The sequence below is a fragment of the Amblyomma maculatum genome, chromosome 5, assembly GCF_055883805.1.
Source record: "Amblyomma maculatum isolate TAMU_Amacu chromosome 5, ASM5588380v1, whole genome shotgun sequence".
NCBI lineage: Eukaryota > Metazoa > Arthropoda > Arachnida > Ixodida > Ixodidae > Amblyomma > Amblyomma maculatum.
In genome coordinates, this window is record NC_139348.1 from 108342532 (window position 1) to 108362024 (window position 19493).

A 19493-nucleotide genomic window follows, 5' to 3' on the forward strand; every position below is an offset into this window, starting at 1 on the left:
TGGCGGGGCCTGAGGATATGGCCCCTGCAGCACTTTTAACGCGACAGCGTTAAGGAGCTCGTGTCGCAGAAAAGCCGGTGTCGTCGGCGGCGTTGGCCTTCAGCGATAAATTCCGGCATGTACTTCATAAATAAAAAGAAACTTCCAAGATGGGCTGGGTGGGAATCGAACCAGGGTCTCCGGAGTGTGAGACGGAGACGCTACCACTCAGCCGCTAGTTTTTTTTTTTTTTTCTTTATTGCCGTGAAACACAAAACAAAAATACACATGATAAAAAACGTCAACTACACTTGAGCTAACGCGTAAGTGGCTAAAATCTTTTCAAGTGCACTAACTCATCGAAGAGACAATGCCATTGTGGCGGATCCTGCTGCCTCATGAAAGTTTCACGTATATAAACAGCACTTTCAATAAAGTTTTCACGCGAAGATCGTGTATCTATATCTGCATGACGCACCTGCATTCGTGTTTTCCACAAACTATGGAGGCCAAGAAGCATAATTAAATCATAAGGTGCATCATCGTTCTGCACTGGTAGAAATCTTATACCGTAAGGAGTTAATGGAAGCTCCTTTTTAATTGTCCTTTGGAGGACGTCCCATAGAAAGACAGCATCCCAACACTGTAAGAAAACGTGTTCAATTGTTTCCGGTTTTTTGCACAACAGGCAATTTGTTGTCCATGGGACGAAGATACCTTTTTCATTCAGCCAGGTTTTAACAGGGAGCGTATTAGAGTGAAGTTTGAAAAGGAATGTTTTAGCTGATGGCCTCACGGGCATCTTCTTAACTCTTTTCAAAACGTCCTGCCCTGGGCCTCCACAGTGTAATGCCCGGTAAAAAGGCACCGGCAGCATCACGTCAATGAGATCTTTATACAGTTTTTTTCTAGGAACGTTGTAAAGGTAATCAAAAGAAAACCGCACTTCAAGCAACTTGCACGAAAAAACAACCTCGCGCAGGTAGCCAGTCACAGTACCAGGCATGTTTTCACATGACACAATCCATTCAGGGAGCAGCCTCTGTAATCGCACTTGCATCACGGTTCTTAAAAAGGTATCTTTTTAAACACGGAGGAATATAAATCGCGAAACCACCTGACGCAAGAACAGATGTGCAAGGCCAAGCCCGCCCCTTTTAACAGAAATAAACAAATTCGTCCGGGCGGTTTTTTCCCATGTGGATGCCCAAATAAAAACAGCAAAAACGCGGTGCATTTTCTGAATTGAGGTTCGTGAGACACAACACATTCATGAGGTACCACAGCCTCGAAATAAGAAAAACATTGCAAATAGAAGCGCGCGAAAATATTGAGAGTTGCCGTCCTTGCCAGGCATCCGCTTTTTCTTTCGCTCTGGATGTTTCTTCCATCCAGTGCACGTTGGGATCTTGATAACATTCTAAAGGCACGCCTAGATATCGTGTTGGGAGAGCAGACCATCGCAGCTTACAGAAGAAATCAGGTGTCACGTCCCAATCACCGTGCCAAAACCCAGAGCTTTTCTCCCAATTGATCTTACATCCCGTTTGATCACAAAATGTTTGGACGACACTCGTGGCTTCACAAATGCTCTTTCTAGTTGCACAAAACACTGCTATGTCATCGGCATATGCTAGCATTTTCACGTGTGCTGATTGCAGCTTGAACCCTAAAATGCGCTCGCTATCAATGATAGCCAAGCAAAGTGGCTCTAAATACAGTGCAAACAGCAGGGGTGAGAGTGGGCAGCCCTGCCTTACCGATGAACGTACTGCGATGCTGTCAGTCAGTTCACCATTCACTATAATACGGGTCGTGCAGTTCGCATACGCCATTTTAACACCCTCCACTATGACGTCACCAAGGTTAGAATGCTCCAAAATGGAAAACAGAATTTCGTGAGAAACACGGTCAAAGGCTTTCGCCAAATCTAACTGCATCATGGCTATCTGACCACCGAGTGCATCAACACATTCTAGTACGGTTCTTGCGACATGTATATTCGTGGCAATGGATCGACCCTTGATGCCGCACGTTTGATGAGACCCAACCAATTTCTTTATTACGCTTTGCAGTCGTTTTGCTAAAACCTTCATGTACACCTTGTAGTCAACATTGGTGAGGCTAATCGGTCGATATGACCCCACCAACAGACGTTTCTCCGGATCATCTGTCTTGGGTATTAGAACAATGTGCGATGTAGAGAAAGACAATGGGACAGTATTACGTTCATAAGCTTCAGTGATTACACAGAGCAAAAACTGAGCCGCATACTGCTGAAACGTTTTAAAGAAGGCAGCGCTTAGGCCATCCGGCCCAGGGGCCTTCCCAGTTGTCAGGTCATCTATTGCAGATACAGCCTCCTGCAACGTTATCGGTGTTTCTAGGCGCGCTTTACTTTCGTCATCCAGTGCAGGCATCAGTCTCAGAAAATCTGTTTGAAAGCCGCCTACAGTCTGAGGCTTAGCGCTAAGCAGTTCTTCGAAGTGCTCTGCTACCGCACGCTGAATATCTTTAGCATCTTCTGTGATATGGCCGGCATACCTTATACTCCTTATTTCTTTCTGGCAGGCGTATCTTTTCTCGTCTGCTAGCGCTCGTTTTGTCGGAACTTCTCCAGCCCAAAGTTTTTCAGCCCTTGCACGTATGACAGCCGCTGTGTATCTTTCGCTGTCGATTGTTTCCAACTCACTTTTTATCTCTCGTATATTACTGGCGAAATGCCCTGGCACTGAACTTTCCATGCTCAAAAAAAAACTGGAGTTGTTCATTCAGTTCTTTTTCTTTTTCTTTCTCTTTATGCCGCACCTTACTGCTCTTTTCTATGGATTTCAATTTGACCCACTCTTTGAAGCTGTCCCATTCCTCTGCAAAACTTACTGGTCGCATAGCAAGACGATTTTCAAACTCGGTCTTAACTTCCGTAAGGAACTCTTCATCGGCAAGAAGTTTGGCATTCATTTTCCATAGGTACCAGTTAAAGCGCGATTTCTTTCCCTTGCGACCAAACACTGCACTCACGAGACAATGATCGCTGAAAGACACAGGTTTGACCTCATATGCAGTACATAGGGAAATAAGATCTACCGAGGCATACACCCTGTCCAATCTAGCATGGCTGTCACGCTGAAAGTGCGTGAACTCTGGCTGGTTTCCAGTGGAGAACACACTACCAACATCCTCAAGGCCATACTCATGCACAAGTGCATTCAACAGCTCGGAGCTTCTGTCTCTTCGAGGTTTACACTTCGCCGCTCGGTCCACAGCTGCGCACACACAGTTGTAGTCACCAAGTACAAGCAAGATTTTGTCAGTCTTCAGCCACACCTCAATAGACTCAAAAAACAATTCACGCTCACATCCTGAATTGGGAGCATACACACACACAACACGCCAGCATAAATTAGAGTAGGTAAAATCGGTAACCAAAAGCCGACCGCTTGGACAGGCAAAAACGGACTCTACGCTTACTCCCAGCGTGTTGCGTATAAATAAAAGGCATCCACCCGATACACCAACAGAATGGCATACACACACATAAAAGTTTGTTTGAAAAGAAGCCACCATACGGTCAGTGCTTTCTTGGCTCTCAATCTTTGACTCTTGCACAGCTGCTATATCTATATCATTATCCAAAAGGAGGCGACTGAGTTGGCATTGTCGCCTTCTCGCTCCCAGTCCTCTGACATTCAAAGTAGCTACATGTAACGGCGAATTAAGCTTGAAAGTCATGTATTAGAGAGAGACGCCGGTACCCGCATGGTGCCTACCTTCATGGTTGCATGGCTTCTGCTTCTGACGAACAGCGGCGTATGTATGCATGTAATGTCCTCCCAGCAGAATGTCGGGATGCATTCAAACGAAGTCCAAGCACATTGTTTCATTTTTGCTCACACACGCACCACTTGGTTGCAGAAGGTTCCTGACGCTGGTCGGTAGGCAGCCGACCCACAAATCGTTCAGGGCACCACAAAAACTACGGAGGCGGTTTCCCCGCCTGCCGCGTGTCGGCCGAGAAGTTCGGCTTCGGTCTTAACGTGGCTCTTCGGATGCCAGAAGTTTTCGGCGGCGGCTCACCACAAACACCGCCTGGCAGCTGAGTCTCCTCCACGCTTTCCTCATGCGGACGTTTCGCGGCAATTAAGGCTGCTGTCTCCGGCCCAATCTCCATGGCATCAGTAAAGGAAGGCTCAGTACTGAGATGATCCTCAGCGTCGGAAAATTTGGCTACGTCTTCTGACACTTCCTTTGATGCGCTTTCATGGTCCTGGGATGGAACGTTCAAGACATGCCGAGTTTCATTCATTTCATTTGAGACCGTCACCTTATTCTTTGTTAAAACCGTCATGGAAGGCGCGTCCTGTTTCGTTGACTGGCCTCTAATGTCAGCAGCCTCCTCCGCATCCGCCTCGTCCATAATTAACTCGGACGAGTCTTCGCTGGTCCCAGGTCCGGCAATGCTAGCGTAGGTTCGTGCACACTGGCTGTCTTCATGCCCGAACCGTCGACAGGTTCCGCAGCGAGGAACCCGGCACTCTTTGCGGATGTGACCCGTACCCCGGCAGCGTAGGCACAACGGGGGTCTGCCTGGCACAATGACGAGCGCGAGCTCACCGCTAACATTCAACTGATGCGGCAGGTCGTCGAGCTTCATGCCAGCTTTCAGCTTCAGCGTTACGAGTCTAGTTGTAGAGCCCTTTTCTAGCATACCTTTAACACGCCAACGCTCCCGGGAAACTTCCGACACCTTTCCGTAAGGCGCAAATGCAGCACGAACATCTTCATCTGGCACGTTGTGTAGTAGCCAGTGAAGCTTGAGTCGCACGTCCTGGTTCGCCGGGTCAATCACCAAACAGCGACCGTTTTTCACAGACAGCTCACCTACACTGACAATCTTGTTGACGGCTTCAGTATCCTTGAGAGTGACGGCCCAGACGTGGCTCATCCGATACGCCCCCATAGCGATAACATCGGGGATTAACGAGTGTTGTGCTAAAGCATCCCGGAAATCTTCCACCCGGTACGGGCGGGCCCTGATATCGGCGTGCAAAAAAACGGTATTCAAAACAAACCGACCTGTTGGAAGTGCAGGCAAAACGACCTGGTAAGTGTTGTCCTGTTCAGCAGTCCTGTTACCGCGGCCTGACATGGCCGCTGAAGCCGCTCCTGAGGAGCCCTGCATCCTGCGTCCGTTCACTGGCGTGGCCGGAAGCAGAATCCCACTCAGCCGCTAGTTCGATGCTTAAAAGCGGTACAAAAGCGCTTCTAGTGAATGCGTTGTTGCCTTAGAAACGTGCTGTAGAACGTTATACTGCGGTGTATATCGGTAATTATGAGCATGTTACTTACAGAAGTCGCAGTTACACGAGTAGCGAAGTACATTTCCGCTACATTTGTTCTGCGCTCTGCGCACATGCAGAGCCATCTTGCGGCAAACACAGAAGAACCCCTCCTCGCAATGTGCGGCGCTGCCCCGACACGTGGCGCGCCACTCGTCCCTGAGGTTTCGCCGTGCACCCTCACGGGTTGTAGAATCAAGCGTCTTTCCTTTCTTTAGATCACTACGCTCACCAGCTTCTCCCCTTCGGGCCGCACGAGTACCGGTGCGAGGATGCCCCAATACCCTTGCGTTTAATAAGTTTTCTCGACGAGGTGCAATAACGCTATCGCGTTCCACTCTTGAAGGCGAAGCTTAAGCGTCCTCCAAATTTTTGTCAAAAGTAAGAAAGCAATCTTTGTACCCTGCAGCAATTTTGTCAAAAGTAAGAAAGCAATTTTTCTAAAAAATACGCAACCCTATGACTTCTTTTTAAGGCCTGTTGTGAAGCATATTGTGTGCCTCCAGCGCTCTCAATTTCGTAGGGCACCATAAATCTCTTCCTCACGCTTTTCAAGTTCAGGCATTTCAGGAACGCTTCTAAAGAGGCAAAGCCCTCGGCTGCATATCTTTGAGAAAGGCTCTGCCTTTGCTTCTACGTTTCATTTCCATTTGAGTAAAGATGAAAACAAATTGATAAAGTTACAAGGGGAATTTATGTTGAGTAAGCAGCAGCTGCAGAACTGCTACTCGATTCAAAACTGATGACATCTTTCACACCCTAATCGTCCAGTCATAATCCTCGCTTAACGGCGAGATCTAAATGATGCGAATGATGGCTCAAAACCACCTCCCATTTAACATTGGTCCTACGTTGTCGCCGAATAGCACGTCCAACGAGGCGTCGTCCATGCCTTCATTGCTACTCTCTGCATCGACTTTCAGTTCGTCGACGGGTTGTTTGTTGACACATGGCCGTTCGACAACAACTTGACCCAACAAACAGGTGTTTGCCAATGGGACTTTAAAGCCCATGCCGATCTCGACGAGCGTTGCACCCGGACTGCCGCTCACATCCTGCACATTGTATTTCCTGGAAATAAAGGCAAGTAATGTGTTGATTATTGCGAGTGCAGTAGGTATTCGGTCTGATTGCTTTACGCTCAGAGATGGAACCGGAGTAGTAGTCCTTACTGTGAACTATTTTTAGGTACACGTAAATATTATTAATAATACCAGAATTGTACCAAATAAGTGCACTATAGACCCTATTCACTATCAGGTTTAGCAGGTTGGCAACCCTGTATTGCGGAGACGCCATAACGTTGGGCTGTTCGAAACTACAAAGCGTCCACTAGCGTCCTCCCTGCGTCGAATACTTGAGACGCCGTTTGGAACGCCGTCCAACCAGAGCTGGGATTTCACCGATGCCGTGTCATTATTCGCCATAGGCCCTCTCTATCTCTTTCTTTCTCCCTCTCTCACGCTGCGTTATGCGCTTCATGGTTGCCAGGAAGGCTGCAATGACGTCACGTGAATAAGCTCTATAGCAAATGCATGTTAGATATAATGAGGTAGAAATATTTACGAACCAAATGGAGCACTAGTTTGACTGGTCACCGAGATCCAGAGCAACACGTCACATTCCCTGAGCTACAGCGATGTGGGGAGTAACTTATGTGGTGAGTAACTTATCCTTGACAGTGTTCGCAGTGCCGTCCACGCCCATATCGGTGGACATGGAGCGTCCTCGACTACCGCAAACGATATGGGATGAAACAGGGGGTGGAAGGCGTACGTGTGAAGCTATGACATGAAGGTTGACATCAAATATTTCATAAGGTAGCATATTTAACAGCCGTCACTGAAGCTGAGTTGCTAGAGCACCACACTTTAAATTTAGCGTCGTGGATTCGAATCTCACCGGTGCTATATAGTCGCTTTCCTTTATAATCGAAAATATCTTACTGCATTATTTCTTTAAGATTCAACAACACCTAAAAGATCTTTAATACTTTATATCGTGTCGATCGTTCATGGCGGTTTGTACGTAGCTCATACATAGCCCCAGAATTTTATACATTTGCTTGATTATTATCTTAACGAAGGCCTCTAATCTGGCTGCCATGATTTCATTAAGAGGGTTATCACGTTCCGAGTGATATTCGCGGCAACACAGGATGTTCCATGTCCACCGCTATGGGCGAGGGCGTCAATGTCGTTTTTTTTATTTATTGACAGGTTCATTCAGCTGCTCAAAAGTTTCCACACTAGCCGAAAAGGAAGCTACATCGGGATAAAGGTCAGGTAGCATTTTTCTTACTCATAAGGTAAAAACAAAGGGAAGGATGGTTTCCTATAGCGCAGACTCTACACATCTATGTGTCAATGCTCCAACCGCAGTACTACATAATCACACCTCAGCAAGGGAATTAATGGTCTCTTGGGCAACTGAAATTTTTGAAGAAAATGTGCAAGCCTTGGCTACTAGTTCACCTTATCTTGATTTGTGTTTCTTTTTCTCTAGTACCATACGCTATAACTACAGCCCATCACTGTGAATGAAATCCAAGCAATTCTAGGCTGCATTCTTTGCAAGTCCTCGTGGGCTGATTTTAACGAACGAAAGGGGAATTGGGCCGTGTACTTAGTGCAGTGGCCCGGCGCACCAGTGTCCTTGCTATCATTCAAACACTCCCCACTTTGACAAGGAAGAGAAGAAATACCGAGTCTGGAATGAACATTTCTCTACCTTCGATTTTCTAAGCAAGACTATTCACTAAATTCCATCCTTTCAAGATGGCGCGCTACGGGTGTATCAGGCAACGTCATTTTGCGCTACCCTTATTGAAGCAAGAAAGGTGCGATACTGCCGTGGCATCCGCTTTTCGATGAAAGTAAAAAGCGAGGCGCCCGTGTACTGTTCAACGTCAGAGTCCTCACTATGGCGTCCCAAATAGCCATAAGTCGCTTTGCGATGTTAAACACTAGAACCCAAGCCATTGGGGGCAGCAAACTTTTGTTTATGCAGTTAGTGTCCGAAAATAGGCGGCCCTTCCTTAGTCGGCCGAAGCACTCCTCTTTATTGTTTACGCTTTTATATATTGATCCTCGCCGTCTTCGCCACCACACTCCCTCCTCTGAACCAATTCAATGCACCGGCTACTAAGCTCCCCATGTTGGCGACAAATGCCGAAACCGACAACTTCGAATTTATTTTGACACTAGCAATATGAGCAACCGTTTCACACAACCTTCGCTGTGCTCTCAAGTTTCACAAAAAAAATTTAATTGCTTTCATGTGCGAACTTCTTCAGGAGTTTCAAATTTTTTTCTATGCCGGCACAATACGTTCATTGATTGACGGCTGGAAAGTTCTCTGTCTGACGCGTTGTAGCGCCGGGTAAGAAACCAACCTGTTTATGTACACTGCGACAGAAGCCATACAAATCAGGTTACTCTGCGACACGCTTGTAAGTAATACCGCTAAAGAAACACAAAGATGACCGCATTAGCAATAAGGCGAAAACGAATCGACCCGATAAACCTTTCAGACTACCAGGGCGCCAATCAAGTGTCAAAAAAGCCCTTCCCACAGTTGCCTCCAATGTATGCTCTTATCTAACATTGTTTGAGCCAAGCCCAATACTTCCAATTCTCAATAGATCTCTATACTTCCCACCATTATAGAGCAAAGGATAGATTACGTGCATAACGATATTCTGGAAGGGCAAAATAGCTAACTCAGATACAGATAACACCAGGAGTGCGACCTCCCAAATGCGAAGGTAAGAAAAGGCTCCATTTTGTATTTGATGTTAACATTAAACTGATTTATTTATAGGAAGGGAAAGGCGCGGTAACTGTCTTACTTGTTTTCTGTGGACACCTCAACCACGCCGTAAGGGAAGGGAGGAAGGTGGGATTGAAAGTGGAAAGAAAGAGGAGCCGTAGTGGAGGGCTACGGAGTAATTTCGACCACCTGGGGATCTTTAACGTGCGCTGACATCGCACAGCACACGGACGCCACTTCGTTTCGCCTCCATCGAAAAGCCGCCGAGGTCGTGTTCGAACCCGGGTACTCCGGCACAGTAGTCGGGCGTCTTACCACTGCACCACCCCGACATTAAAGAAATCAATTACCTATCAGCGTTCATCCGGGAGAAGACAGACAGCTAGAAAGTAAAGATAGCCTCTTTATTGTAAAGAGTTAAATATTATTAGAAGGGGTGCAGCACTACAGCAAAATAATGGCTAATAATTTTGCATTTTAATAAACTCTAAAAGGCGACCAAATCCTGGAGGATCCTTTGTTTCTTTCCCAACTCCTTCTTCCATTCAGCAATAGAGCGAGTATGAACATACCTGGTAACCCACTCATGCCGCCCACCAGGTGATGACCGCTTATGTCGCGGGTCACAGCGTATCTCCCCTTGCGGGTACTCCGGCACATAGTCTGATCTGTTTCTCGCTCACCCGTGACACTGCGGACCGTCAGTATGAGCTCGACTTCGGATTTGGCTAGCTTCTGCTGGGAGGTGTGGAACGTGTAGCCGACGGCGAGTGATCCTAGAGGGAGTTCGCAGCCGAACAGCCTGCCGAGAGAGACGGCATAGGGTTAGAGTTCACACCGAAACAATTTGGGAGGATAAGCCGCGCTAGTTTAGTGGTCATAGTGTTCAGTTCCTCTTGCATAAAACGTGGACCGAATCCCTCCTGCGGTGACCAGATGTCTATGAAAAAAAAGTGCAAAAACGTCCGTTTTTTGTAAGATGGGCGCGAGTTAAACAACAAAAAAATTCCGAATTAACCAGTAATGCTTCACTACTATGTAGCTCGTGTAACAAGCTTTGTGCAGATTTATCTCACCGTTCCTCCGTGCCATGGCGGGCTAAAACATATAATGTCGAGGAAAAAATTATCCCGAAACATTTAGCCTTAACCGAGGTCGGTAGCCGTACATATGCCACATGGTGAATACAGACAGCTTCGCGTATGTAAGAATAAACGAGCAAAACGGTCCGTGAGCCTAAACGCAACATTTCGTTATTTAAAATTTTCTAACTTTACAATGTATCTATTTACAATCTATTCATCAGATATTTATCTCAAATCGGCCTAAGCTCATGAAACTCCCGCTCAACTTAATACTAACGAGATGAACTTTTCACAAGCACAGAGAAACAAAATGCGCAAAATTACGCACACCATACTTGTCAAAACGACGCTCTTAAGAAGGTTAAGCGCCCTGGACTGTTGTGAGAGTTATTCAGGCTGAAGAACGTTCGGTATAGAATATTCCCAGCAAGCTACAAGCACAGCATTATGTGAAACTGTGGTGTTCTGCAGGGCCTGAAGACAAGATAATGGTTTTAATAGTCAGAAAGAATTTTTACCGCATGAGAGCTGTCATCGGAGCGCCTCAGCTGAGTGTGTCACCAAAGCGCGTTTTCGTTATGAGCAAAATCGTGTCCACGGCAGGACTGGAGCCACCATCCCTCCGTGTCCCATCCGATCGCGCTAACCACTACATTACTCCAAATTCTGCGAAAATGTAAATCATTCTCCTTGTAAAGCGTAAGGACGCTGAAAGAGGTGGAGGTAAATAATAAAAAATAAACACCTTATAGGGATAACGAAATAAATTGAAATTAAGAACAAGTTAATACCACACTAAAACTCAAATTAAGAACATAAAAATGTGAGGTATGTAGGTAGCAACTTTAATGATTCAAAAAAGAACCACGTGAGGGGGGGGGGGGGGGTAAAGGGAAAAAATGAGAGAGGTCACGACGTGTAGTGGGCCGCAACAACAGCGGCAACAAAGATCACGCATTCGCAATTGCCCAGTGCAGGTTCTGCACAACTATGATTTATTTGCTTCTGCTGAAACTCTGACTTCTCTTTAAAGCTTTTTTCTCGTGAGCTGCACGTTCAAAGAGAAACCTCAGAATGCCGAGTTGTACAGACAAGACTCGAATAAAGTTCTGGACATCATCAAGCTAGGATACCGACATCTCAAAGCGTTTTGTCGGCCAGAAGATGCGAGCTTAAGAGTAGCGAAAGAAGTTAGGGAATGTCCACAAATGTTCCCTGGATTCTAAGCCCTGCGCACTTTTCCGGAAAATTAAAACGGCTACATTTCAGCGCGCTGTATTAGAACAACTTTGTTGTATCTGAGCTAACTATCTTCGAAATGTTCGTGTTCATGTCCGGAACCTTCTACAAATTAATGTCCTTTAGACAGGTAGATGGGAGAAGTGGAAAAATTAACATAAAACTAAAATTTATATAAAGCGAAGCAGGCAAACAAAATTGAATATCTTTCGCAGCAAGGCTATGAGTTAAGCTCGCTGAAAGGTTCCTAATTGTTATTCGCCATAGAACAAAACCTTTACGCGTTCTGCTTAGATGCAATGCTTTCTACTGGAATTGCCTTATTTAAATTTTGGTATCGACGGGCTCGAAGACTGTCTGGAGCACTTTTACCTTCGCACCAGTTTTGGGCCTAGCTTATGAAAGCCGAAGGATGACTTGTTTTACTGTAAAGGTGCCCGCGCTCGTCGCAAGCGATTGCCTTTCGACGATATGCTTAAAAACACAAAAATCACACCACACTACATGCCAGCGAAGTTTTGGGTATGAAAAGCGATAACTATAAACATGAATCAATCATACGAGCATAAATTGCACTGGATAGAGGGAATTGTCTTCCACACACATAGGTACTTGTATATACACACACGCGCGCACTGTAATACATACATGAGAGGACAACGAAAGGTGCGATACTATCAACATCACAGAACACAATCTCAAAAGATAAAACAATGAGAAACTTAATGACAGATGATTAAATCTTATATGGCAATACACTCCTCATGATTCGAGGTACGTAACAAAAGGGGGGGGGGGGCCGATTTCAATCTTATCCTCAATGGTGCGATACCAGCAACATCACAGAACACAAGCTCAAAAGGTAAAACATTGAGAAACTTAATGACAGATGATTAATCTTATATGGCAATACACTCCTCATGATTCGAGGTACGTAACAAAAGGGGGGGGGGGGACCGATTTCAATCTTATCCTCAATGTTTTAGGCGTACTGCTACTTAACAATGAGAAACTTAATGACAGATGATTAAATCTTATATGGCAATACACTCCTCATGATTCCGGGTACGTAACAGGGGGGGGGGGGGGGGGACTGACTTTAATCTTATCCTCAATGTTTTAGGCGTACTGCTTAATGACAGATGATTAAATCTTATATGGCAATACACTCCTCATGATTCGAGGTACGTAACAAAAGGGGGGGGGGGACCGATTTCAATCTTATCCTCAATGGTGCGATACCAGCAACATCACAGAACACAAGCTCAAAAGGTAAAACATTGAGAAACTTAATGACAGATGATTAATCTTATATGGCAATACACTCCTCATGATTCGAGGTACGTAACAAAAGGGGGGGGGGGGGATTTCAATCTTATCCTCAATGTTTTAGGCGTACTGCTACTTAACAATGAGAAACTTAATGACAGATGATTAAATCTTATATGGCAATACACTCCTCATGATTCCGGGTACGTAACAGGGGGGGGGGGGGGACCGACTTCAATCTTATCCTCAATGTTTTAGGCGTACTGCTTAATGACAGATGATTAAATCTTATATGGCAATACACTCCTCATGATTCGAGGTACGTAACAAAGGGGGGGACCGATTTCAATCTTAGTACTGCTACTTAACAGTGAGAAACCCAAAGACAGATAATTAAATCTTGTATGGCAATGCACTCCTCATGATTCGAGGTACGTAACAAAAAGGGGAGACCGACTTCAATCTTATAATCTTATCCTCAATGTTTTAGGTGTACTGCTACCTAACAGTGAGAAACTTAAGACAGATGATTAAATCTTACATGGCAATACACTCCTCATGATTCGAGGTACGTAACAAAAAGGGGAGACCGACTTCAATCTTATCCTCAATGTTTTAGGCATACTACTACTGAACGCATTGCAGGTTATTATTGAAAAAGGCTAGCACAGTTCACACCTTAAATACTTGATTCGCTAAGGACCTTTCGGCGTCTTCCGAATACGTGTCCTGTGAGCTAAATTGGTTTCCTCCGCTAAGCTCTGTTCTATAAGTCTTTATATTTAGCACGCTTCCAGACACTGCCATAGCATCTCAAACCACATGAGAAAGGGCCCATAGGGGAATATTGTCACGTCCTAGCCAAAGGACAGGACGATGAAAGCTACCGCAGGGCTGCTGCAGGAACCAGCGTGGCGGCGGCGGGGACACCAGAACACCGAAAAAGGATCGCCCGCATCAGCGTCTTCTGTTGTCGTAGTTGTTGTTCTCCTCTAATGTGATGGCACATACCCACACAGCGTCTTCTTTCTTCACCGAACGCTTGCATTTTTTCTTCTTCGGCTACAAAACATTTAAACTGATTTATTTATAGGAAGGGAAAGGCGAGGTAACTGTCTCACTTGTTTTCTGTGGACACCGCAACCGCGCCGTTAGGGAAGGGAGGAAGGTGGGAGTGAAAGTGGAAAGAGAGAAAGAGGAGCCGTAGTGGAGGGCTACGGAGTAATTTCGACCACCTGGGCATCTTTAACGTGCGCTGACATCGCACAGCACGCGGACGCCTCTTCGTTTCGCCAGCCGCCGAGGTCGGGTTCGAACCCGGGTACTCCGGCACAGTAGTCGGGCGTCTTACCACTGCACCACACCTGCGGGGCCTTCGGCTACAATGTTCTCTCAGCAATAAACAAAAATAAGAAATGGGAAGCCGACTCCGTGTACAACGGGTTAGACAGATGTCAAACAAAATTTGCCGTTTGTTAGTTGTGGAATTTTAGGTCGAGAAACGACACACGGCCCAAGTTGGACGCTGTAATCGATGAGCATAGAATAATTCGGATCAGCTGAGGTGGTTGCACTTCCGTTGCTATGGCGCGCCGCACATGGGCCGTTTTTCATCCTGTCTCCATGAGAGGGTCGACAGTGCAGCGGGAATCAAATATGTGATCTCGGCATCAGTAACTGAATGCTAAACGAAATAAAATAAAGCGAAACCTGAAAGGAATTTAGATCATTAAATTTAGCAAATACGTAAAAGGACTGTCTTGTTATAAGGTTGAAGGCGATGACATCAACAAACCCAAATACGGCAAAGGTTGTAAATAAAAAGCTAGATTCTGAGCCCGCGGGTCTTTTTCAGCTTCCTCTTTATCGAAGCGCAGCCACTGCAGGCCGCCATCCGACTTGCCTTGGCAACAAGTGCTGCAGAGGTAAGAAAACATAGCGATATCATTTCCTAAGCCTGGTAGGGCGTCATACTTTATGCCATGCATGGACCTTGAGCACGAGGATATCACGACATCCTCGGCCAACTTGAGAACTGTCTCACACACTTTTGACACCCTCTCACACCCTCAGAACATTGACTGGTATCCGTTAGACACTCTTGGACCCTGTATGACACCCTTTGAACCGTATTTAGACTCCTAAAAAACTATTCCTGTTTCAGGAGGTCTAACATAATTTGTGTGTTTTGCTGCTCCCTCAAAGCATTTTTAGATTCATGTATATGTAAATTCAGAGCGATGCTAGACAGCTAATATTTTGATCATGGAAAGGTAAAAATTCAACGTTATGTACAGCGCGAAAAACGAAGACAGGGGAAGAAACACCCAAACAAGCGCTAGTTTGTTCGCGTGTTTCTTCCCCTGTCTTCGTTTTACGCGCTGCACGTATGTTGAACGTTCACCAACTCGCCCAGTTTTCGGTTCTGCTGATGTTAAAAATGTCGGAATAGAACGCTATTTTCGTTCTTGCATCCATAGTTCCTAACATATTGCAGAATTCCGGAACATATGTGCACACTGTCATGTGACTCGAGCAAAGGTTCAAAAAACCATACGCACCTGAAGCGTGATTCTACTGATACGTGATGTTGGCAATAGCCTAGAGTTAACACACACTATTTCATATATTTCATTTATGATCAGCGACTCAATATTTCACAGGTTTTTATGCCGGTTCAAGGTGTCTGGGTCGCATGTTCACGCGCTTGAAAGGGTCGAGAGAGAGTGTGTGTGTGTGTGTGTGTGTGTGTGTGTGTGTGTGTGTGTGTGTGTGTGTGTGTGTGTGTGTGTGTGTGTGTGTGTGTGTGTGTGTGTGTGTGTGTGTGTGTGTGTGTGTGTGTGTGTGTGTGTGTGTGTGTGTGCGTGTGCGTGTGCGTGTGCGTGTGCGTGTGCGTGTGCGTGTGGCATGTAGCAGGCCTTGCTACATGCTCACCCAAATATTGTCGGACTTCAATATTTTATCAGTAAATTTATGCGAGTTTTTCTTTTACAAATGCTATAGCAATGTCTTTGCTGATACCGCGCTTTACACAAAATTGCAAATTTTGTACAGAAAGGAAGTTTCAAAAGAAGTCATTCTTGAGCCATGAAATCTGCCACAATGCATTGAGTTCTTGCCACTGAAGCTGATTGCCCCGGCTTCCCCCTAGAAGCCGAAACCATTCCCTTCCTATAAATCAGTCTCTTCACAGTCTGCACGAGGCGGCGGAGGTGGCTCAGCTACAGAGCCAGTAACAGGCCCGTGCATTTTAACGCGGTAGCGTTAAAAAGCTCGTGTCGCAGAAAAGCCGGTGTCGTCGGTGCCGTTGGCCGTGAGCGATAAATCCCGGCATGCACTTCATAAATAAAAGGCAACTTGCAAGATGGGCTGGGTGGGAATCGAACCAGGGTCTCCGGAGTGTGAGACGGAGACGCTACCACTCGGCCACGAGTTTTTTCTTTATTTACCACTCGGCCACGAGTTTGATGCTTGAAAGCGGTACAAAAGCGCGTCTAGTGAATGCGGTGTTGCCTTAGAAACGTGCCGTAGAACGTTATACTGCGGTGTATATCGGTAATTATGAGCATGTTACTTACAGAAGTCGCAGTGACACGAGTAGCGAAGTACGTTTCCGCTACATTTCTTCTGCGCTCTGCGCACATGCAGAGCCATCTTGCGGCAAACACAGAAGAACCCCTCCTCGCAATGTGCGGCGCTGCCCCGACACGTGGCGCGCCACTCGCCCCTGACGTTTCGCCGTGCACCCTCACGGGTTGTAGAATCAAGCGTCTTTCCTTTCTTTAGATCACTATATTCGCTCACCCGCTTCTCCCCTTCGGGCCGCGCGGGTACCGGTGCGAGGATGCCCCAATATCCTTGCGTTTAATAAGTTTTCTCGCTCTCTCCTTTCCCAACATCCAGCGTGCGTCACTCGAATAGTGGTGTTTAGGCGACGCGGCTCCTCTTTCCGCTCACAGCGCGATTGCTAGGTGCAGCGTCTGATGCCGGACGCCTCTGACGTGATCGCTGCGCCGTAGCGCTTCTGCTGGGAAAGCGTCCCCTGCGATGTGTGTCTGACCGACATACTCAGTGCGTGTGAACGCTAAAGGAACACGTGAGCAAGAAACGTTGTAGTGTGCACAACACAGTGCGATAATGTAGATTGTGAGAAGCACTTGTTTGAACAAATAATTAGAAAAAAAGTTTTACAGGGCACTTAGAAGTGTTGAGTATGAAAACTGTGTCTTTGTGTGACTCAAGAGCATACCGAGCGAATGCGTGGGCGGTGCGAACGAGGTGCAATAAAGCTATCGCGTTCCACTCTTGAAGGCGAAGCTTAAGCGTCCTCCAAATTTTCTTTTCCTTCTTCTTACAGCTACAACAGCAACAACAATATTCCTTTCTTGAACATCTGGAGGTTCTGTTCGAGGTATAGCCCTCCATCTATTACACGTGTGTGTGAGGATGCTCCTGGTCTTGGGGTCTCGCCTGAGATTTTCCAGGTTGGATGGACAGTGGATTCGCTTTGCGTTGCCTAGGGATTTCTCTGCGCTAGAAGACTCACTCGACAAGAATACTCGCTATCTTAGCTCATGCGTGTGGCACCCATGAAGCCTTAAAATCTTAAATATTTTGAAAGCCACAATAAAAAGGTTTCTACACACAATTCACGAAAAGCTTTGTATAGATGTGAGTACTCCCTGCTCGGAAGGAAAATTTTCTCCCGCACCTTTCGCAACTACTAGTTTAGACAGCACTTCTGCTAACTTGCACGCCCTTTCTCGCAGGTCCGTTACAAGCGGCTTGGTATGTGCATTACCGAACTGTTACAACCTTCTCCCACGTGAAATCCATGATAGTAGAATTTGCAGTAATCGACTTGCGGCTGATGTTACCGGCGCTTGCTGCAAAGATTATTCTAATTTACGACGACAGCTCTGATTGATTATCAGACTGCTTATTACGCAGGGAATTTATGCCGAAAGTTAAAGTGTGCAGTGAGGTCGTGAGGGGAGCTGTGCCGTAAATTACATTAGAAAATTTTGCATTTATTTTTGTCTTTTAGGCACGTCTTTTAGGCACGTACCAGCAAAGGAAAAAATGTTTACGTCACAATTTTGCGAGCTTTTTTTTTCTTCATCAACTTGCGTTTCACGTTCGGTCGAAACAGCAGCTATCTCGACATTTCGCAGCTTGTGCCGACAAGAAACTCATTTAAATTTCTTCTGACGCTCTCTATGTATCTCTGAAAAAGTAGCCTTAGGCCATGTCATGGGCCTCTCCAAGGCGCACCTTGAGGACCTCTTCCATGTATACTAAGACGACTTATCTAAAGGACGGAACTTCTGCTTAATTCTGCAATCAATATCAAATTCCTGAGCCACAGTACAGGGCACCTCGGGGGATAAGATAGGCGTTCTGTAAAGCATGCGAAAGTACTTGCTACAGCGTTGGATGCCTAGAGAAGATCAACCAACACGCCGCAACTTCAGAACCAACATGTGGGGTTATAACTACTGCCAGTGACCTCGAAGGAAACGCTGGAAAATGTCAACACTCTATATCTTCTGCAGAACGGACTTATACACCTCCGCTAAACAAAGTAAGGGTGAAAGAAAACAAAAATATTGCTGGCTTTTGGACGTCTCACAAGTGGAAGTGCATTCAATATTATGAAGGCAATGACTCCAAACTCCAATGGGCCTAAACCGCGGATTTAGAATGAAATGGATTGTGATGTAGCTGTCGTGTCGTGGTAGACACTAAGCTCGTCACTACAGAAATCGAAGGCAACCCTTTATTTCTTGATATGATTTTACTTAAATGCAGTCGTGGGCGAAGCAGCATCACATTTGTTACAGAGCAGGGCAGTTCCTCTGCTGGCAACCCGATGTCGATCCAAGTACCTTCGAAATCCTACGGAGAGCGAAAGTAAGACACCTCCTCACGAAATTCCTTGCTATGCTTCACTGTGTCGTGAGATGGCGCCTCATTAAATAGTACTCTTCGGGCTAGTTGGTACATGATTCAAAACAGAACGAAAATATTCCCGGCCGACACGACTGCTAAGAAGAGTTAGTGTGTTTTGCCTCCCCTTAGTCCTTCTCTTGGAAGATCGCGCCATTTTGTTATTATTTTTTGCCTCACTAGAGTGCGAGACCGTTCGAAACTTGAAGGGGCGCTCTCCGGACTTCGCTACCAAGAGTACATAAATGCGCATTACAAATATTGACTTCAAGAGTATATCAATATCATTTCTGGTATTAACCGATGAACGATGTCTCGCAACTCTAAATCCAAATAGACATTATGTTAAACAATGAAGGCCGGAGAAAAAGTTTACAGACATTTCTCCTTTATCAAGAAAATAATATAAATGGCGTCTTTATTCCACTTTACGCTATCATTAACCTCACCAACTAAACAAAATGTTATTAAATCATATCTAGAGCCTAATGTATAAAATGAAATAAAATTTAGTTGGAATCTGTTGATGGTAAATAGAATTTGTGACCGCTACTACTTCGATAATCCGGCGGAAAGCTGTTGTATTGAAAAAAAAAAAACTGCTCAGAGCTTTCTTCTTTGCAACTTTAATTTTTGTATTGCAGCTTTTCAGCGACTTATATTTATGACGCACTGACAGGTGTAGAAGCTAGTTGTATACATATTAGAGGTGATATTTTTTTTTTCAATTCGAATTAAACTTGTACATTTCTTTGCGCTTGAATTTCGACAGCTTTCGATGCGCTCTGCAGAGGATACTTAGTTGTCTAGAGCCAGGAATTTCGTCCGGAATGAAGAAAATGCAATATACGACAGAACATAT

At 45.6% G+C, this 19493-nt stretch overlaps 1 protein-coding gene across 1 annotated transcript in view; it reads right to left on the minus strand.

Moving 5' to 3' along the window:
• Positions 1-19493, minus strand: part of LOC146189188 (cytosolic endo-beta-N-acetylglucosaminidase-like) — a 58792-nt gene that overhangs the window by 11884 nt on the left and 27415 nt on the right. The window contains exons 8-10 of the mRNA XM_084605202.1: positions 9662-9891; positions 8713-8725; positions 6170-6389 (exon numbers count right to left, since the gene is read on the minus strand). Coding sequence (XP_084461328.1) covers positions 6170-6389; positions 8713-8725; positions 9662-9891 — 463 coding nt within the window. The remainder of the gene's footprint in view (positions 1-6169; positions 6390-8712; positions 8726-9661; positions 9892-19493) is intronic.